The sequence below is a fragment of the Cydia amplana genome, chromosome 6 (genome assembly GCF_948474715.1).
Source record: "Cydia amplana chromosome 6, ilCydAmpl1.1, whole genome shotgun sequence".
NCBI lineage: Eukaryota > Metazoa > Arthropoda > Insecta > Lepidoptera > Tortricidae > Cydia > Cydia amplana.
In genome coordinates, this window is record NC_086074.1 from 6,012,041 (window position 1) to 6,034,604 (window position 22,564).

The window sequence follows — 22,564 nt, forward strand, 5'->3', positions numbered from 1 at the left end:
CTTAGATATTCCGACTTTTAGCTTAACAATTTTTGACACAGGGTAGTGTTTTTGTGTAAAAACATACACCTGTGGTGCGGCAGTTCACGTCAGCGAAGGCTCACGTTTCATTTTTCCTATTTAAATTATTTAAGGAACACTCACTCACGTTCTAATGATTATAATGTACCTATTATACTAGGTATTTATAGAATTATAAGATGTATTCGGGTAACTCCTATTGCTCTATTTTAGGATGTAATTCCGAGTTATCCAATTACAGCGTAGTAGGTACCTACTTACTTTAGTACTTTAGTAAACGTATACCTGTTAGGTACTTATAGAAAAAGTTCTAGGTGAACGAAGTCATATTGTAAATAAATAAATAAAAAATATAAAATAAAATAAACTGTTTATCTTTTTCAATCCACAGAATTGATGTTTACTTATATTTTATCATTTTAGGTAAAGAAATTATCTGTATAAGTACTATGATTTCTTGTGTACCCATAGTATTTTTCCCATAGCTCGAGTATGGTGACAGCTTTCATTTCCATACAATTTATAACTTTAAAACGCAAAAATGTTTTGAGCTGAGAGATGTCACCGTACCCAAACTATATGAAAAATACTATAATAACCTAGTAGTACTTAGTACTGGTTTGTTTTTTGATTACAGTAGGTATATTAGTGTAAATATCCTATTAATCTTACCCGTAGTTCGTAGTATTTAGTATCTAGTTCGTCTAACCCAATACCTTACGGCTCGTTATGCACTATCGATGTCTTCTTACCATTATTTTATACTTTACGTAGGTACATTAAGGCTGTGTCATTAACATGAGAAACGTGGACAATATTGGATAAAGTGCATTTGGGGTGACTTCGAAAGCGGGGTAACGGGTAACAAATATCTACTAAACTAGTGACAGTATATATCTACTGTAGCAACAGTAAGCAAAATGCCTTGGTAAGTAGTGTAAGTGTTGCCAAAGTATGAATTGCTTCTGGCTTAGTAGATAATTAGATATTAGTAACTTTCTAAATTATCCCGCTTTCGAAGTTACCCCAAGGCACCTTATCAGATTTTGTTTTTCTTAATAATAATTATGAAGTTTCCACTAACAATTCAATTCTACCTCCTCCCCTGAGCCATTTTTGTACCATTTTACATTTATTATTACATCGAAAAACAACTTTTGACATTGATAGTGCAGCGAGCCTTAGTTTTGGGAAAGTGTACAATGTGTATGTTGGTGTATAGTAGATACGATTGCGATGCCACAGGTAGAAGCTTGTTTCCATTTACATTTTTTACTGCTTTTGTTCTATAAAAAAAAACTTTTTTTCCTTGTTCTTTATTTGCATGTAAATCGCTTTACGATCTCATTAGACTTAACTCCGAATTAAACTTAAAGAATTCAGTGAACTGTTTAAAGGCTTGCTTTCTGGCATTTATATTCTGGAAACATGTGCATTAATTTTGTTATCTATTTCAAGGTGATGAACCCCCTGGACGCCATTTGCAACGTCCCCCGAAACGACGCAGTGTGCGTCAGCAACCTGAAATCGTCCAAACCTATCGATAAGGCCATTCTGCAGGAAAGACCCGACGTCAAGATATTTCTGCCCTTCCGTTTCCACTTCTACAAACCCAAGGATTTGTTCAAAGAGAACAGTTATAAAAATTATTTAGGTGAGAAACGCTTTCCATTAAATACTTGTTTAGGTTGCATAGGTAATATTTAAGTTAGGTATATAAACTATTATTAAATTAAACAAATTAAAACTATACTAAGTTACTACTAAGTAACATTAAAATAAGTCCCCCAAGTCTGTGCCCTGCGGAAGGGTGCCCAATGAAGCTGGCTATTACATTACTCCGCTGGATGGCTATGCCTATTCTTTGACCTAGGAATGAGCCAGCCTAGGGTCACATTGTCACCTCAGGTTGCATTGCAGGCTACGTAATGAAAACAAAACTTGTTATAAGTCTTTTTGTATTTTATATATTTTCGAGCACACTGTTTCATTCAGCGAACGACATAAAATTGATCTAATGCAATTGCGCAATGCAAACATTGCAATACTTGTTTCTTGCAAAAGTCACCTTCTGTTTCCAGTGGCCCCCGGTGGCGACCACGTGCTCAGCCTGGTCGACGAGATATCGTACAGCGCGCCGCCGGCGCCGCCGCTCTCGCAGATGTACGAGCTTTCTCCAGAGCTGTTCTGCAACGGCGACAACCGTCCCGCTAACTGCGCAGTCGACTGTCGCTGCACACATATGATTGACGTACCCCTCAATTCTATAGTCGAGATTGTGCTTGTTGATGAAGGTAACGCTCAATGAACTACTGTTTTCAAGATAGTAACTGTTGTCCGAAACAACTGACCCCGAACTGTTATTTGTCACATACTCTAGTATCTTTAGTGAGTAACATAATGATCATATGATATGATGCTCTTGTTCTATAATATAAATTCTTCTTTGAAAAGAAATTGAATTAAAATTTCAAGTTAAATTGTTCTTATTCAAAAGAAATGCCAATTATGAAATAATGTCATTTTTAATAAACCATGTACGTTATGGTTTTACAATGCTGACTAAATGGCTTTTTCCTGATAATATGCTTATTACGGAAATCGTATTTTATTGAAAAAATAACGTTATTTTTCCAGTGCAATCGCCGAATCTTTCTCACCCATTCCACCTTCACGGGACAAGTTACAACGTCATCGGTATGGGCCGGTCTCCGGACAAGAACATCAAAAAGATCAACCTGAAACACGCACTGGACCTGGATCGGAAGGGTCTGCTCCATCGACAGTACAATAGCCCTCCGTTGAAGGACACCTTGGCCGTGCCCAACAATGGTTACGTGGTGCTGAGGCTAAAGGCTGATAATCCTGGTAATTTGTTGCAGTAATTCATAGTTTAGTTGAGCAATATCGTACCTTGTCACAATTTGCGTGTATCAATCAGAAAGAATTATGCTAACTTCGTAAAAACTGAAATACCTATTTAAAATAAAATTATGTATAATAAATAGTAATAGTTATTTAACTAGTGGAAATAACTAGAGTAGCTTTGAAAGAAATCTTGTTTTTGAGCAGTTTAATATTCGTCGCTTTTATCATCATCATTATTAATAAATATTGTTTGTTCTTTCCAGGATATTGGTTGTTCCACTGCCACTTTATATACCACATAGTAATCGGGATGAGCTTAATAATGCACGTGGGGACACAAGGAGACTTGCCCCCTATACCAACAGACTTCCCTCGCTGCGGCCACCACCTCCCCGCCATCTCGCCTCCGCTCTACCCCATACACTGATGGTCACCATCACAGATAACCATTATACCATTCGATCTCACTGAATGTGAATGGATTCTCCTGGAATCTCGTTTCCGAAAGCATCAATTTGAATGAGTACTGCCATATTTTAATACTTGTACTTAGAGAAATATGAAGGAAATGCGAGATAATTTTATTGTTTGTTGATGCGTGATTGACGTTAGATTTTAAAACGAACGGTGCTGCTTCAAAGATTTTTTGTTATAAATGTTTAAGATGACCAAAGTATATTTATCACATGTGATGTTTATATTACTTTCCGCATAAAAAATAGATATGCACCAATTTGAAGAATGCTTCATTCATATCGATTATATACAAGTATGTGCCCTAAATAAGTATATAATACAACCTAATAATATAAAAGACCAGAGAAAATTTGCGTACGACCCTCTTCGTTAAGAACAGCGTTATATCTATTGATTTACCTCGGTCTATAAATCTAATTTAGTAGAAGTTTCTAATTAGGTATAGCCCTAAATTTAACAAAAATATATCGGTATATACTTACAGATTGTTAGTTATTCCATGTCTAATTTAACATCATGATTTATTTTATTAAAAGAACCATTTGGTCGCCAAAGATCTTTACAGATATACATTAACTGGTCTGTTTGAGATTAGATATTATAATATAAATACTACTTCTTGTTGACTATTTTTTGTAAATAATTTACTTTCCGTGTTGGAATAATTTTAAAATGATTTTTTTTTATAAGTGTAGACCTAAAATTTTATTTAGTACACTGATAAGTATAGTGCAATATAAAACAGTTCCAAATTATTATTACTATAATATATTTTAATATATTTAAAAAGCTCATTATAGTTCATGTAATAAACATGCTTTCATTTTAAATCATTTTAATATTTAAAAAAAATTAAACGATAAGAAATACCTTCATAACCTTTTAGCAACCTATTCGTAAATAAAGCTTTGTTTTTTACCTATTGCAAATTTTAAAGAATGGAAACTAATGTTAAGGATGTTTGAGGTTGGAAGATGCCAAGCTTAAGTAGCTATGTAGAGTCCAACATAGAAGACTATGAGATTAGAAATTTTGACCATCCACCTCGTAAACACATTATATTAAATTATTCACTAAGAACATTTATTCATTGTAATTATAACTTGATGATCATTACAATTTTCATTTTACTATGTATGTTTTTAATGGAGACTAAAATGTTTGTATTGATTTACAGAAATATTGGTTATAAAATAAATTTACAAGCTATAGCAAGTATACTTCAAACTTCAAACTTCAACATTTATTCAGCAAATAGGCCACAAGGGCACTTTTACACGTCAACATTGAATTTACATACAAGCAAAAATATTATAATAATACACCAACAATTATAAAATACAACTAACTGCTTACGTACTTACTTTACCTACTTATGTAATTTAATATCATAAGTCACGAAGACAGTTTCATACCAGACTTTGCTGGTATGAAATGTATGTAAATCTGTTTATATTGGAATCTATTTTAGTTTATTGTGTATTCTGCTAATTATTTTATTTTACTTTAGAACTGAATCAATTGTTTGAAGCTTGGATATTCTAACTTCTAGCATAAAAGTTTTTGACACAGGGTAGTATTTTTGATATAAAAATATAGTACACCTGTGGCTCAGCAGTGTACCAAAATAAAGGCTTATTATTATGTTTCATTGCCCCAAGTGAAAGTACGAAATTGTGTACCTACGAAAATTGTGGTAAATTAATAATTGATGAAATATTTATATAATCGTCTTTATTTACCAACTATCTTATCTAATTTAAGCCTATTTTTTTTATTTAGCCTACTGAAACCTGTTAAGTAAGATGTCGGCGGGTGAAGTCATTTTATAATTAAATTAAATATTGATAAATATATTATTTTTTATTATATTTCCACGTTAGACATCATCATCCTTTTTATTATTTATTTTGGATACTTCTTAGTGGTGGTATTTACTTCGACAAATATGGCGCAAAAGTGATAAATAAATATCGCATAGCACAGCATAGGGTAGAACGGTTAGTGGAGTCGGTTTTGGCTTCGAAGAAACATATCATGCCTCCGCTGTCCATCTGTCTGTCTATCTGTCTGACGACCTATGGCTATTGCCCAGGATACATACTCGTAGATCAAGAGTAATCTAGCTAGGTTTCTTTTCTCGGAAAATAAGTTTTCTTTACATTTAAATGATACTTACTGTGAAAATAATGGCCACTCAGATATTTTTAACCATAGAGGTTACAGAGATTACAACTAGAATATACCTATTGAAATTAAGATAAACAAAATAAAAACTGGGATGGTATAATTATACGAAATAATTAGTTACTTTACATTACACTACCTATCCAAAATAACTCCTCTTATCGCTGTGCTAATATTCTAAATACCCGCATTCTGACAACAACTTAGTTCGTCAGGCAGAAGTATGCAAAATGGAACATTATCATCGACAGAGATGCTGAACTCACTGTACTGAGAATCAGTATTTATAATTAAACAATTGATATGTTTTCATTATTTTCCGAAAAATTCTGGGACCCCGAAGCCCAAACGTCCTAGTTAGAAATATTGACAAAAGCTGGTTGAGGTCTCGTGGGGAGCTAACTGTTTACAATGGATTTACATATAAATCCAAAAACAAAGAAATGGAGAACTTATCGAAGGTTTGATAGATCTTCGTTTCGTTCGTTTTGTTGCAATTAGAAAGAACCCCGAAGAATTAAGCTCATTTGTAGGGTTCATTATGGGGTATAATAATGAAATAATATTATGATTACTACTCACTGTTTACAATTAGACAAGTTATGTGTGGCGTAAAGCCAATGAGCAAATGGACTGTAATTTTTGTTGTAATGTTTGTGTATTTTACTAACTTATGAGAGAGTAATTGAGCTTACCGGTAGTTTTTTTTCCTTCTGCTGCTGGCAGAGACCTCTGCGGTAGATTGCTGCTTCCTGGTTACACGGTGAATAGGTTTTCTCGGTTTTATATTGCAAGTAGGAATATTAGGATGTGTTTTTTTTTTTTTGTTAAAATGGCTTTTGCTGCCAGGGCACTTTGCCAATGTCAAGTTTAGTTATAATATAAGGACAAACTGAGGAGTGCACCTAATATGATTTAGCCCAGAATTTTGAATTTAGAGAATTATACACTTATAAAAATAGTTTTAATAATATAACATTAGCAATAAACACATATAGCTGAACATACATAAGAAATATTTATAGATTTATATTATTTTTATCAATAAAATATGCCAACAGTTTTAATACATTGGGTTCAGAACTAGCCAGAAGAGATTTGACATTACAGGGGAGGCAGACTTTGAATTTTATCAAGAGATCGTATAAGGAAAGACGGTTCAACGGACATTCGAAAAATATATGTTCAATTTGTACCTACACCATACCCACATTGGCATTACGGGCTACCTTTTACATTAATCCTAAATAGAAACTCCGGAGAGCACACATGACCCATTCTAAGGCGAATCAGAACACTTGTTACTTTTTTTTTGAACCTATGTTTATAAAACCAAGGTTTACGATAAATATTTTTTTGAATTTGAAAGAATTGTAATTTGTTATTAGAAACCCAAAGATCCGACCAAACAGAAAGTAGCTTTGATGATGAAACTACGTCCAAGTCCTTACTGAAGCATTTAAAAAAGGACCTACTACCATTTGTAGCCGCCTCTTTGGCAGCTTCATCTGCTTTTTCGTTACCGTGGATTCCTTTGTGGCTTGGAATCCATGATAACTGTACTTCTAAATTTAACAAGTGGCAAGAAAAAAGAGCTTCTTTAATTAGGCAAATTATAGGGGCTTTTGAGCAATTTTTGATAGAATTACAGGTAATGGCCTGGATCGAGCTTAAACTATCAGAAAAGATTACCGATTTGGGCACCTTGAGTTCTATTATATATTTAACTGCTTTCAAAATGGCTACGCATTCTCCGGTGAAGATAGAGCAACTGAGGGAAGTTGAAATTTGCGGGTTGTCATCAAATTATCATGAATGAAGGATGTGTTACTCCTTCGCGTGATGGTGATACTAAAGTTGGCAGCTATTGTTTTTTCTACACCCTTTTATGTCGCCGGCCAGTAGCCTCACTACCTCAAATAAGTTAGTATAGCGTGAAGGTGAAATACTAAACATTATGTGTTTTTTTTTTCGTCGTGCCAACTTATGTTATGATCTAGAATCTGCTCTTGCAAATATAATCTAATCTCAAATATAGATTATATCACAGCATTTTCCCTTGTTTAAAAAGTGTAATAAACAACTAAATATAACAATTAAAATTTTGCGGGCTAACGCTAAGCTACCCAAACGCCCACAATCATCCAATCCTCATACAATAAACTCGTGCAAGAAGATCAATTTAAAATTTGAAAACTGTTGTGCACCACTGCAGTTAATGTTTACACTGATACTTAGTTAGATTTTTGCATACAAAATGGTTCATTGCTTGAGATATAACCGCGATGTAATCTAATTGCTTGACAATAACCTTAATCTATACGATGAAGTCACACGTAAAGATATTATTACTGCTGTTTTGCAGTTCTGGCTTTGGAGGTAGGTGTTGATATAATGTAATGTTTAAGTATGTAATTTAAAAAAAAATCTATGTTTAACGCCCCATTCTTCGAATCCGTGTAAGTTTGCAATGTCTAAGGATTAAGGAGGAGGAGGATGAACAGCAGCACGACCATAAACATCAAACTTATATGTATGCTGCAGATATAAAGCTTTTTAAATACTTTTTTGTGAGTAAACACTTAACTTTTATTTATAAATAGATTTATGGGTGATTTTTGCAACTACCCAACATTAGGTCGTGATCCGAATTGACCCAAATATAACTTAATCTATAAAATTATATTTTCCTAGCACATCCAACAGTGAGTCAAAAGCCAGACGGTAAACTGATCGGTGGGCTCAGTACTAAACATTCCAACCACCCTTACCTGGTCTCCCTGCAGACAAGGTTATTCAGGATACGAGCTCATATATGCGGCGGGACATTACTTAGTCTAAACTGGGTATGTGGCACTGAGTATAAATTTTTAGTAAAACTTTTTAGTAAAACCCCAGACATTTAAAATTCGATTGCATTTATCAAGTGAACTTTATTTATCTTTTTAGTGATTTTAAATACTTAGTTAAAGTCCCGATGTTGCGAAATTACTACCGTTTCTTTCATTGAGATTTTTCAATAACTTCATAGACGACCTAAAAATTAAAGTATTAAAGATACGCTTATCACACGTGTGCTAACTTTAAAAAAATATCATTAGTATTGTGCCCCGAGTTAGCACCCGTATTAATGTTTGTAAGGGGTGGTTTTCAACGGCATGATATGTATCCTCTGGCTTAGGATTTTGTTGAAGACTGTTCAGTAATGTTTAAGATTCTCACGGCTGGCCACTGCGTGACAGAGTCCTTCATAGTGAAGTGGCTTCCAATGGATGCCATAGCTGGATCGAATAATGCACACGAGATGCATAATATGGGCTTCGGTCCCGACGCGCAAATGGCCCCTGTAGACCGTCGCATACCGCATCCTGATTATGCTGGGTATGTGATCTTCTTTTTAACGCTTTATCCAGTTTGAAATATCAAGAGATCGTAAAGAAACTGAGGCTTAATAAATGGTAATTTCTATAAAGGTTGTACTGTAGCACTTGTTTCTCGGAGCACAACTGCCATCTGACTTTGGAATTGAATGGCGTAAAAACATTGATTGGAATGGATTAGTGATTCTCATTAACAACTGGACTTTTATAGACAAGACTTTACTTCATATCAACTGCCTATAATTGATCACTATCAATGTTAACCTATGAGGCAGGCCAGTTAGTATATGTATATCACCATCCATCCATGATGGTTGATGACTATATGATCTAGGTGTTGATTTCTTTTAAAACGTAAGTTAAAATCTTAAAATTCTAATTACGGTCAAGTAGGTACTTATCAGTTTTTTAATGCTTTTAACCTTAACCATTTTTTTAACAGTGGCATCGGACCAAACGATATAGCCGTTCTTCACACTAGCAACCCATTTAAGTTTACAAAGTTCATACAGCCAGCAATACTCCCTTTGCTTTCGAAGGCTACTTACGAATCTCCACTAACGTTGACTGGGTGGGGTATACTGAGAACCACCTTCTTCTTTCCGGACCTGCCGAGGTATCTACAAGAAGTCAATGTTACCTATATTCCCTATAAAGGTAAGTGTAAACGCTAAAACATTTATTTTTGGTAATCATAACCAAGCTCAAAAATTCTATTCCGTTAATATTTTAATTGTATTTTTTTTTGGTTCGATTTAATTTCCGCCAATTTAGTTTAATTTTGACACGACACTACAATTTCTCACGTTTTCAAGTCCACATTGGATTGATTCGATTATTTAGATTTTTTATCGCATAATACATACATTTACATGCTTTTCCATAACTTAGTAAAACTTATCAGAAAATGTTTTGTAATTCAGTAAAAAAATATACTACTATATTATTTCATTTTATACTGCGACTTGCGACTATGTACCTATATTATTTTCATTTTACCAGAATGCAACGAGGCCGTTGATGCGATAAAAGACAAGGGTGAAACAAATCCTCTAGACGAAAAGTCCAACATCTGTACGGGACCCATCACCGGCGGTGTATCAGCGTGCAGCGGGGACTCCGGCGGGCCTTTAATCCAATTCATAAACGAAAGGGACAACAGTATCGATGAAGATAAAGACAATGACGACAAATATCCGTTGACGCTTCCAAATCGTAAAGGAGAAGATAGGAATATTAAGGAAGAAAATAATAATAAAATTATTCCAATAGTAGTTGGTGTAGTATCCTGGGGTTCAACACCGTGTGGTGATAAAGGCGCTCCAACGGTATACACTAAAGTAGATAACTTTTTAGATTTCATCAATACATATGTCATATAGATACCTTCGTTTTATTTTATAAAATTAGTACAAAATAACTTACAAATCACAATAACCTACTTAAAAATAAAATTGAAAGCGCAGCTTATTAATACATAGTCATAATTCAGACCTTGCGATTAATGAATCATACATACCTACAATCCGTGCACTTTTAAAAATGTATTCCATATAATGTTAAGTAAAGATTCTTGGTGCCCTACAACATGATGAGGTATTGGTAGTTAAATGCACACCGAAACCTGATTAAATACATAGGTTTGGTTAAAGTTGACCCCGTAACCTCACATCCTCGTAAAATCCTACATATTCAAAAATGGCAAGATCAGCAAAAAGGATTTGGTATAATTTTTGAAAACCTAGTCCTAACATACTCGTATTTACGACGAGCAGTACGAGTATCTTTAATAACACTTTCAAAATGTTCCTGTATTTTTAGTCAGTCTTATGAGTATCCTTAATTAAGCAGTACATCCGGTGGCCTGTAGTCACCGCATTTTGGAAACGAGTCGAGGAGAGATTTTGGGAGGGACTCTGGGACGTTGATGACGAGTGCTGCAGGTAAGGCGAGGCTGCAAGACCGACACTCGAGCAGCCAGCTGCCTCCTCTATCCAGTTTTATCCGCACAATAGTGAAGCCCTTGTTTGGCACTATTACTGTGTCTTTTAGTGGAGGCGTCTGAATATTCCTGCAAAATTCATAAAAATATATTTAAAAAAGATAAGAATAAAAGAAGTATTTGGGATAAGAAAATCACTTGTTCTTCTTGCCCCGAGCAAACTAAACTAAGTTCCTCTTACCTAACATGACCTGTAATTTCGATATTGTACACCACGCAAAAGGCAATCACGGTCCATATCCCGGTCGATATCAGTCTTGTAAATATAAAGTGTCTTTAGATTAATTTAGAATCCATTTTAGAATAGTTTTTATCTCTAGATACTTAATTAGTAGTACTAGGGTACATAAAAACTTCAAACATAGACCTTTACCTCTTAATTTTTCCATCATTATAAAGCTGCTCGAACGTTTCTTTCGAAATTGGTTTTCCATCAGATCCCTGCATGGTGGCTACTACTTGCATGCTATATCCATGCATGTGGAATGAGTAAGAATCACTACTGCCAAAACCTGTAACCACAAACAAAAGATGGTGATCAGGCAATAAATAACGCATATGTTTTTTTTTTTTCAAAATCACTAAAGAAAATACGTGTGTTGATTTGTCAGGCAAGTGTGGTTTACATCGCATTAAGTAGGTAAGAAACAGAAATATTAACAGGTACTTAAGTAGAAAGTTTTACCGATTAAGTTGAACATGAGAAATCGTAAATCATTAGGTGAAAATATTGCCAATTTTCACCTAACGAGCAAGTCAATTAGGCTTTTAAAAGATGACTAGATCAATTTTGGAGTACTATATGTACATACATTTTCAGCAACCGTCTTCTGAGAGTTCTGAGTTACCTAATTAGTAGATCTACAAGAATGTTTTACGTACCTTCATTCAACAACACTAGTTCCAGTGACTCTCCTGGCTGAGCATTAAGCGCTAGCAAGCACTGTGGATCCTTGCTCTGGTCCTTCTCACCCATGGAGCATTTGATTTCCTTCTTAACATCGTTTGGCCTCATTAACAAAGGCACATTAGGATAGAGGAAGCTCTTGTGGTTTATTTGTACAACACCTTTGTCTGCGAGCGCTGAAATCGTTAACAAATATTTAAAGATTCTGCATTTAAAGTGTCGAAAAACTCCATGCAATGTTACGGCGCAGCCAATTGCTGCAGCGATAGTATTAAACAAGGATAGATGGACGATATGTAAGCCTCTCGCCCTACGTAGGTATACTATTAAGCATAGCCATACATCGAAGAAAAAACAAGACTACCATTGGTAACGTCAAGCCATCCACTTTGCGTTTCAGTAGATTTTTTAATACACAGACCTTAATTTTTTACAGTAAAACAAAGAAAAACAATGGAACTACAAGAATACGTAATTGGAATTCGAAAGGGCTAGTTGATTCTCTGTAATTCTTCAGCTTCATAATAAAAGTTAGTTTTAAGTAGTCTAGAAAAAGAAATTAAGGAATTTTCCCACCAAAACCTAATAGATAAGTGGCCTAACCTAAGCCTAACGCCTGCGCGTGGTAAGCCTAACGTGTTAACGTTAGGCTACAACTAGGTCACCTGCCACCGTACAAAAAATGTTTATGTTCCTATCCTTTCACATGAGTAGGTATATAAATCACAGTTGTCAGGTCACCGGCTATTAAAGTTAAAATAATGGATAAAAATGGCAAAGTATCTACTCCATAAAATGTAAAGATTATTTTTGACAAGCGTAGACGCGTCAGGATTTATAACATGCTACCATTAATCATTCTTACGTTTACATGTGAAAAGCAAAAATATATTGTGTACTTACATAACGAGGCTGGGAAAAACGGTTTCTTTGGTATTGCGTCACTGATGTATCGGTAGTCGTTATCGGTGTCTTTGAACTGCAACACTTGGCGGTCAATGCTTAAAACGAGTGATCTATCAACTATGCTGTTGGGCACATCTTGAATTGATTCCAGTTTTTGGCCGTTAATTAGAACACCGGAATCCGAGTCCTGGACAAATGTCTCCTTCTGGAAACGCAACAAGGAAAAATTTAAGTACTTACTTAACCAAATATTGTTTTCCCAAATAGTTTGAAAGAGTTTTAACTTATCTCATGTTTCTGGACTACTAAAACCGTGGGTTCAAATCTTAATTACGATAAGATTAATAAGAAGAAAAATCCAATTTTCTTAGTCGTGTCGTATTAAAGCAAATAAAGCGTTCTCGGAAAAGAAAAGGATAAGGATCCTGGCCACATTTTTCACTCATCTTTTAGACACAAACAATTCTTGATTAGTCACAAACAAACGAAAGCAAATCCATCACTTTGAGGTAAAGGTAAACCTCTAATGCAGGTGCCATCACTGCCACCGTCGACACGCATCGTATTCCCTCCGTAGTATTTTATTATACAAGCAAACTCGAGACTCTTGTGTACAATGACACCGTTTTTATTTTATTTACAAGCAAACTCAAGACTGTTGCGAGCTAGCGGTATATTTATACCCCTCTGACATAGTCACTACAGCAAGCTTACCTCTCCATCGAGCAGCATAGCAGTATAATTGAATCCCTGGTGCAGCAGCATGGCGCTGGCGCTCAGGTTGCCGCAGGCGCCGGCGCCGCGCACGCGCACCCAGTTGCCGCCCATCTCCTCGCTAGCTCGCACCACCACGTCCATGCGCTCTCCTGAAATTTGTTCAGATGTTAATTATACATTGGATACCTTGATATTTTCTTATAATATATTAGGTTAACTCACATTTATAGACGGGTCTATCGCGTTTATTTGATTACCTTTATTTACCGACGTTTCGTATAATAGTTATTTATTTAATTGATATTACGTTTTATCTAGTTTAGTTTTAATCTTAGTTAAGTATACTGTACACTTATTTTATTGTTACATAATTAATCGGATTCATAAAATCGAATTGATTTCAAAAGTTTGTAAAAAAAAGCAGGGCATATAAACATTGAAATAGGTAAAGTAATAAATGCTTCAATTAAAACAATACCCATAAACTTAAGTGCCTTACGAATGCAGGAATTACCGTTATGCAAGAAAGTTTCCGATGGGAAATTCGTGTAGGTCACCATTAATTCTAGCAATTTTAAGTCACGCAACTGTACTTGACGCAATACAAGTCATAGCATATGTAATTGACGTAATATCATCAAACCTTTACTAAATCGTCAGGTGACAATCAAAAGTCACTAATTACTATAAAATATTTAAACAAAAATCAACCTTCTTTTCGTACTAATATGGTTCACTATGGCTATGAACTTGTGGTGGTACTTAGTGAGTTTTGCTTGTCACCTGACGAAATTACACACGATGTAATAAGTGTCGCGATAAAAATAGCGGGAAATCATTGAAAGTGAAACGAAAACAAAACGGAACCAGTTTCACGGTGACCTTAACTCTTGAATGAACCAAAGTAGCGCAGACGGAGCCTTTCTCCTCTCACTGGACTCTAGTGAAAACCGACAACCACACACTTATCAACTTTCTCCGTAGATTTATGGAGGAATAAATTAGACTTAATGCATTATTATTTGGAGTTATAAAACCACGATTAACACGTGTTTGCATGGAAATGTACCGAGTTTATGTTTACACACTTTTACTTACCTACACTCCGTACCTATATTTATGTATTTGATTACGACTAAAAACACGCATAAACTTTCATAAGTTTCTGTGGCGCATCTTAGTTTTAAGTTCTTTGTATTATGTTTTTCTGATGTGTAAATAAATTAAAAATATATATATAATATATATACACCGTGAAATTTTAGTGGTTGTTTTCCCGCGGCAGGGCGATTTGCTATCGGTAGTACTTTCGAATTATGATAGACAAACTTATAAATAAACTGTTTTCCAAAAAAAAAAATTACAAAAAAATATCCTAAACTCGAACAAGCGAAAAACAATAGTAACACACCAAGTCGACGACAGTTCCCGATATTGTAAACAGATAAACAAATAAACAAGCACATGTTACTTTTTTAAACTGTGTAACAGGCTAGAGTGCTCTATTTGACAACAAAATTAAAATTTACTTAGACTGTTCCTTCACGATTAACAGTTGATATAAAACCTTTTTATTAGTTTGATCTTGCCATTACGTTGTGTCAACTTTGGTAAATCGAATAATTACATCCTCTTCGCTTATTAAACTAATGTGATAACAGATCCTGTCAATGTCATCACTACTATTTCTAGTAAAATGGATCGACATTACGAATATTCTAATTTAGAGTACATCGCGATGGTGCAGCTGTACGCTAGGGCTAACTACGACTCCCACGCCGCTCGGCGACTTTACGCGGAACCGGACCATTTACAGTCGCTGCGTCTTTGGGGGATTTTAAACCCCCAAGTTCCACACGGACGAACAACTGTCGCCGCAACACAGCGGCTGCTTAACCACGGGCAGTTTCAAACGCCAGCACATGCACAGGGCAGAGGTCGGCCGGCTGTTTACAATGCAGAACTCGACGAAGAGATCATCGAGTACTTCGAACAAGATCCTCGTCGTAGTACACGTGTGGCTGCGGCTTTTTTCGGCGTAAACCAATACTACGTGTGGAAAGTGCTAAACCGAGAGGGACTACATCCTTATCATTTTCGGAAAGTGCAAGCCCTACACGAAAACGATGGGCCAGCTAGGGTAGCTTTCAGTCGGTGGTTGCTCGATAACAGGAATGCTAACATTTTGTGGACGGACGAAGCAACATTTACGCGAGTGGGACTTTTTAATCAGCACAACGAACATTTTTGGGCTTTTAATAACCCACATGTAATCCGCGAGTGTGCTCATCAAGTGCGGTTTAGTGTAAATGTGTGGGCTGGGATAGTCAATGGCTACGTTATTGGCCCTCATTTCATAGTTGGAAACTTGACCGGGGGAAGTTATTTGGAGATGTTACAGAACGTTATCCCGGACTTATTAGACGACGTTCCGCTAGCAGTGTTAGCAGATCTTTACTACCAGCATGACGGGTGCCCGGCTCACTATCAGCGCGCCGTGCGGGCCCACCTTGATGCCGTGTTTCCCCGGCGCTGGATTGGGCGTGCTGGGCCCGTGCCTTGGCCAGCGAGAAGCCCGGACCTTACTCCGTTGGACTTTTATTTGTGGTCTGAGCTAAAGCGCCTAGTGTACCAGCGGGAATACGAAAATCGAGAAGCGTTAACAGTGGCAATAACCGACGCTTTCGATGTTATTAGACGTGACAGAGACACACTAATATCATTGAAACAAAATCAAATTAAACGTGCCAGATTGTGTATTGAACGTGGCGGATTGCAGTTCGAACAATTATTGCGGTATCGGGAAGTTTAAGTGTTTAAGTTTTTGATCATTAAAAGCTTGATCTTAACTTGTTATGTTTACTTTTAAGGATCTGCAAACTAACTGCACGTAAAATGTGTGAAGGAAAAATAAACGGAACTACTTTTTAGGTTATTTTGTTTCATTCACTCAAAAGAATCAGGTAGGTACTACTGCAGTGCTACTACTGGTATTAGGTCACTTTCGAGTTTCGTTCGACACATTTATAAATCTGGCATTTCTTAACATTATTTAAAAAAAAGATTACACATCGACTGTATATCGATAGCAGAATCATTTCGTTGCGGGAAAACAACCACTAAAATTTCACGGTGTATACTTAACATGAAAATTTGGAAATTTAATTCGAATAGTTCACCTCTGTCTGATATTTTAAAATGGAATTTATTTTAAATTCATGCAGTTGAATAGAACTCTTAACTTAATAACGCACCACTAATTATAATAAATATTATTTTTATCGTTACAGATGCTTAATTTAATTTTTTTACTTTTCCGATGGTTGATATACTTGGTCAACCAGATCTTGACAGTAGAAAAAGGCGGCAAATTTTAAAAATGTAGGCGCGAAGGGATATCGTCCTATAGAAAATTTGAATTTCGCGCCTTTTTTTACTGACAAGATTTGGTTGACCAGCTATAGTGTATATGATATGACAGATATTATGATAAATTTACTAACCATCTTCTACTACAAGTTTTGGTATTATTGAACCAAGATACCGTACGGAATTAAATTTCTAAAAAATGACAAGTAGAAACATAAATCACTGTTAATAACGAAACAGAGATTAATTTCCCAACTTTCACCAGAGTGTCTTCTGTACGGATATGATGGTCGTTCTTGTCTACGTGACAGCGTGATAAAACGGTGTCCGTCACTTTCTTTCCCACGGTGTTAAACAGTGACAGTTATTTTATCACGTGGATAAAGATGGATAAAGCTATCCATAATAGGCTGGCTGGTCACAATATACTTAAGTATAATAGAGCCAGGTAAATATTTATCTTATCGAGTGTCAGATACCGCTACCGATTAATTGTCGAAAATCGCAACTGGTTTTTCTGCTAAAATACCTGGCCAATGTCAAGTATGAGTGCAATTGAAGTATTTTGCTAAAGCCTTTCATCAGGTACTTTTATTTGACATTGATCCTATGTGTATCTTTATATTCAAGTGTTCGTTATATCATCCCACGACCAAGGGATAAAAAGTATAATATACCAACACGTAAGACTTTATTTTGATGTTATTGTCTTTCAACTTTTATTATTAAAATTAAATCAGGTACTTTTAATACCTTTGTGGTTATATTATTATACCAGAGAGAGTACCGTAAAACGGGGTGAGTAGGTTTCGCGGGGAGAGGTGGGTTATGAATGGGGAGAGAAGGTTTGAGAGGGGGGGTGAGACGGGATTTTAAGGCTACTGCTACAAAAATAATGTATTCCAATTTAAAATGGAGCTATAGTAATACGCATAATAAAAAAAAATCGATCCAACAATCTTCCAAAATCACCTTTGTATGAAAACCCCTCTCACCCCAAATACGAGGCACTACGGGGTGAGGTGGGTTTTCCTCTTTATCGTCAAAGTTATGAAATGGAACTACCCAAAATAAAATAAAAACTAAAATACAAATGTCCGGAACACTTATTATATACACCGTTCAGTTTTCATATGTAAAAATAAAATTTTATCGAGGTTTGAATTTCAGTTTTGACCCTACTCACCCCATTTTACGGTATATAGTACTACGTAAGTACCTAGGTTACTTCAAGGTGCTTTTTGTTTAGTTTTGTGCACAAAAATAGTGGCTGAGGAGCGCTATGAATAACTATGTCACTTATTTAGTTTCTTACATGAAATTTAAATAATCATACCTAAGCATATAAAAATAATCGCCCTTCAGCGTCAGTACACTCAGTACTTATATCCTAACTAAACCGAACAGGTCGAAGGTATGATAAGATTTTCAAAAGGCAGCCGGCTGATCTCTTTTCGTAGTAAAAACAAACGATAAGCAGTGTTTTACTAAATGTCCTAAGCACTTTGATGGATTCATAGAAATTGCACTAAAAGATAAAGTAATACCTGGATACAGCTGGATTCGGCTGGTCGATACAGGCTTGACGGGCTTGCCGTCGGTGGCTATGACGACCATCTCGAGCCCGTCGACTGTGACCACCACTGGGCATTCGACCGCTATCGCGTTGATAACACGCAGTCTATACGCGAAACTTGGCAGCACAAATATCCTGGAATAACGAACAATCATTTGTACATTTAATAATAATAATATATCGTTTATTTCAGAATTAATAAATTATTCCATATATGTACAATTAAATAAAACTTAAACTCTATATACATTTACAACTACACTTAAAAATTAGGTGGACAACATGTGCTTCTGGTTCCAGTAGTACTGGAAGGGACCATCGTCCCGTCCTGCCACTGTTTCCAGGAGACTGTTGGGGCTACCGGCGATACGTCTCAGCAGGGACGCAACACGTTTGCGCATTATCGCGTGGAAGCCATCCGTGCGCGCCTCCACGAACATGCCTGACGCACTGCAATGCCGCGGGAGCCCCAACAGCATCCTGAACAACTCGAAGTACTATTAAGTACTAAGCTTCGGCAGTTCGAGAGTATGGCAGTACCTAAAATTCAAGATACTCGAATTATTTTTAAATTATAACCCATCGAGTTAATAGAGGCAATTAATGTAATGATAATTTGTTGTCAAGTTAACAGAAATGTATTACGACAAAACAAACATGAAAGTATTGTTAACATATTACTGAATTAGGAAGAGGTTATTAGCAATATCTAAATAATTATAATGATTACAATCACTACGGATTACTTCCGTTGGTATACCTGTAGTCAGCCATTGAAAACAGCCGCCTTCACTTCACGCTAAGTAACTCACTGTACGTTCTCCGATTACAGACATACTAACGACAAAATGAATGAAAAATAACTAAACTAAGAACGAAATTGACTTATAATTAAAGATTTACCACTGATAAAATGCTTACTTAAAATCTTCCTCCAGTCCATTAACCAGCAAGGAACTCGGCTTCAACTGACTAGAATCCTCCAAGTTGGCGGTCATAAGTTTTGGGAATTTAGCCGCCACGATTAGCGTATTTTCCTGGCTCCTGTCGTAGTCATATAAGGAGGAGTGGGCCTCCAGAGGCTGCGGCTGGTTCACTATCAACGCGCCATACAAACCATCGCTTTGGTGACGCACTGGAATTGAGGAAATAAAAATAAATGTGGGGAGATTCTTATACCTACATCGAGTCCCACAGTAAATTTAAAAAGCGTTTGATATAAGTAAACATGATGATCATTATTATATACGTTACGGGTAATGTTAGAAGTTTATTAAACCGGTATAACTAGTATTAGATACCGTAAAATGGGGTGAGTAGGGTCAAAACTGAAATTCAAACCTCGATAAAATTTTATTTTTACATATGAAAACTGAACGGTGTATATAATAAGTGTTCCGGACATTTGTATTTTAGTTTTTATTTTATTTTGGGTAGTTCCATTTCATAACTTTGACGATAAAGAGGAAAACCCACCTCACCCCGTAGTGCCTCGTATTTGGGGTGATAGGGGTTTTCATACAAAGGTGATTTTGGAAGATTGTTGGATCGATTTTTTTTTATTATGCGTATTACTATAGCTCCATTTTAAATTGGAATACATTATTTTTGTAGCAGTAGCCTTAAAATCCCTTCTCACCCCCCTCTCAAACCTTCTCTCCCCATTCATAACCCACCTCTCCCCGCGAAACCTACTCACCCCGTTTTACGGTACCCAAGCCTTTTGGATAAAGTGCGAAAGGGCTTGGGAAATACTAGGTATACTCAGGTAAACTTAAGTTTACTTAAATGTTACAGGCAATACTAAAAGGTTAAATCACGAAAATAATCCAAACGCGTTATTTGCAAAATAGCATCTGGCAATGACATCTTTTCATTGCCAGATGCTATTATGCACTACGCAATTTCTTTATAGCTGCATTGCAGTGTCAATTTTAACCACTGCAATGCACCGCAAATGACAAAATAAACGCTCCCATTGCCAAAGATTCAAAACAAAAAGAAAAATCTGATCACGAAGGTCTACGTCAGTGAACCGTCGCTTGCTAAATAGTCAATGAGTCAATGTTAACTTTTAAGCATTAGCGTGATTTTAGGGTTCTTTGGTTAGTAAAAAACTCTCAATCTCCCTTGCTTGACATAACCTGCCTATATCTAAACAATTCGGGCAAATGAAATTCGGGTAAATGAAATTCGGGCAAATAAAATTCGGGCATATGAGTATTATTTTATACAATTTTCGGACAAACAATAGACAACCCTAAAAAAGTTTGTCGTAGGATTTAAGTTATATTACGAATATAATATATATTAGTTCACTACTGTTATCTACCTATATATTTAAACAATAGTTTTTCCTGAAGCTGTATCGTTTACTGAGGTGTGCAATGTGCAATAAAGAGTATTTTGTCTACCTTACAAGCCATGGCCATTTTCATTTCACGTTTTTCATTTATTCCTAAACTCTGTGATTTGTCCACCTTTCCATTAAGTGTAACAACTTTTAGTTTATTTTTGTGTTTGCTCGTCTCGACAGCTTTCCTTTCTATTTAATGCCTCGCCAGTGCAACATAGTATGCCTTTTATCTCGGATCAAATGCATTATAATTATATAAATCACCTCCCACCAAGCAGCAGCATTTGCTCGTCTGTCATTTAGAAAAACTTGTTCTGAAAGTGCACTTTCACTAAGTGCACTTTTAAGTATGAATATATTAATCATAGAGTACCGAATAACTACGACAACCATCTGCGGGCGCACGAGCGCCGAGCAAACTAGGAGTCGAAGTGGTCGCCATGACCGAAATCGGCCGGAAGGATCATCATCATCATCATCATCATCAGAGTACCTACCCACCTACTTAATATAAGGTATAAAACCTTCGCAGTGTTTGGTTTGTTCAACAAAGAACAGAACAGAATAACGGCCGTCTATATAACACAGAGAAGTGCAACAATAAATTACCTGAGTCCGCATGATAGAAGAAAGTTCCCGGAGAAGATGCTCTAAACGCATACTTGTAGGAGGCTCCGTAGCTAATAGGACATTGTGTAACCATGGGTACTCCATCCATGTACGGCGTTCCTTTCTGCTCCACACCGTGCCAATGTATCGCCATATCTTGTCCAACCACCTTATTCTTCACTTCAACTACTACAATGTCATTAGCGCAAACATGAATAGGAGGTCCCGGACTCATCCCGTTCACAGTGAGCGCTGGTCTTCCGTCTTCGAGGATCGTTGGCTCGATTTTGAATTGGTAGTAACACCTGCGCGGTTTCACGTTGAATTTACAAGGCCGATAGCATGATTTGTCTGCAATGAAAATGTAGAGTGTAAACATGCGAGTAACCTTGTGAGGTATGTAGTCTTGACCTTCGTCCATCTTTGACCAAGCTTAGTTGTTTAGAAATGTCTTTTATGCATACATATTATGCTCGTGAGCTCATAGTATTTTAAGTAGGTATGAATGTTTTTTTTTTAATAAGTGAATTACTCGTCGTTTCCAATGGCCAAGAGTTTTATTTTTCATTGAATAGTTTTTTTTTTGAAGTATAGTTTTTAGTAGGTACTTTTTAAGCCTAATGTGGAGCGAATTGTTTTGTGAAAGGATTAGTATTTTGTCATTCTAAGAAGAAATTCACTCAATATAAATAAATCTATAAAAACATGGTACATTTCACCGAAAACCTAAACAGAAAGAAACAAAAACTTTCGGGTGAACTCTCAAACTGACTTATACACTCAACACATTTCCAATAGGTACTTACACCGTTTAATTAACAAACAGCTAGGCATTTCTTTTATATTACTTTCTAAAAGTCCACTTTTAAGACATCTGTTATATATTAACAAAACTTTACCTGCACTCTTTGTAGTATCCTCGAACAATATATTCGTGCTCATAGGCACCAAACTGTCCAAAGACGCTTTCCCATTGTTGCTAATGTTAGCAATAACAAACAAAGCGCAGACGATTAACTTCATTTTGATGAAAACTAGTCGGAAGTGTGCACAGTGGTTCTATAACATTGCGACGCGGCGCAACGCGAGCTCGGCCGGCGGGCGACTGGACGCCGGAGCCGGAGGTCTCGCGGTGTTCGATGCATAAACCCTCCGGTTGCACAAATGTGGTTCCGTTCTTAACATAATT

At 36.2% G+C, this 22,564-nt stretch overlaps 3 protein-coding genes across 3 annotated transcripts; 2 read left to right on the forward strand and 1 right to left on the reverse strand.

The window, feature by feature from the left end:
* The first annotated feature begins 1,393 nt into the window (after window positions 1-1,393).
* LOC134648692 (uncharacterized) lies at window positions 1,394-3,637 on the forward strand. Its single transcript, XM_063503197.1, has 4 exons — window positions 1,394-1,675; window positions 2,103-2,315; window positions 2,659-2,889; window positions 3,153-3,637. Exons 1-4 carry the CDS (start codon window positions 1,450-1,452, stop codon window positions 3,314-3,316), a joined length of 834 nt encoding a protein of 277 aa, XP_063359267.1. The 5' UTR covers window positions 1,394-1,449; the 3' UTR covers window positions 3,317-3,637.
* A 4,225-nt stretch (window positions 3,638-7,862) lies between these two features.
* LOC134648659 (mite allergen Der p 3-like) lies at window positions 7,863-10,316 on the forward strand. The gene is made up of 5 exons (XM_063503147.1): window positions 7,863-7,932; window positions 8,248-8,399; window positions 8,768-8,934; window positions 9,376-9,590; window positions 9,936-10,316. The coding sequence occupies exons 1-5, from the start codon at window positions 7,878-7,880 to the stop codon at window positions 10,313-10,315; spliced, it is 969 nt and encodes a 322-aa protein (XP_063359217.1). The 5' UTR covers window positions 7,863-7,877; the 3' UTR covers window position 10,316.
* On the reverse strand, window positions 10,310-22,492 carry LOC134648658 (uncharacterized). The gene is made up of 9 exons (XM_063503146.1): window positions 22,275-22,492; window positions 21,376-21,726; window positions 19,332-19,545; window positions 18,382-18,545; window positions 13,463-13,614; window positions 12,746-12,953; window positions 11,818-12,018; window positions 11,309-11,447; window positions 10,310-11,004 (listed from the first exon to the last, which is right to left on the reverse strand). Exons 1-9 carry the CDS (start codon window positions 22,396-22,398, stop codon window positions 10,773-10,775), a joined length of 1,785 nt encoding a protein of 594 aa, XP_063359216.1. The 5' UTR covers window positions 22,399-22,492; the 3' UTR covers window positions 10,310-10,772.
* Window positions 22,493-22,564: the final 72 nt, after the last annotated feature.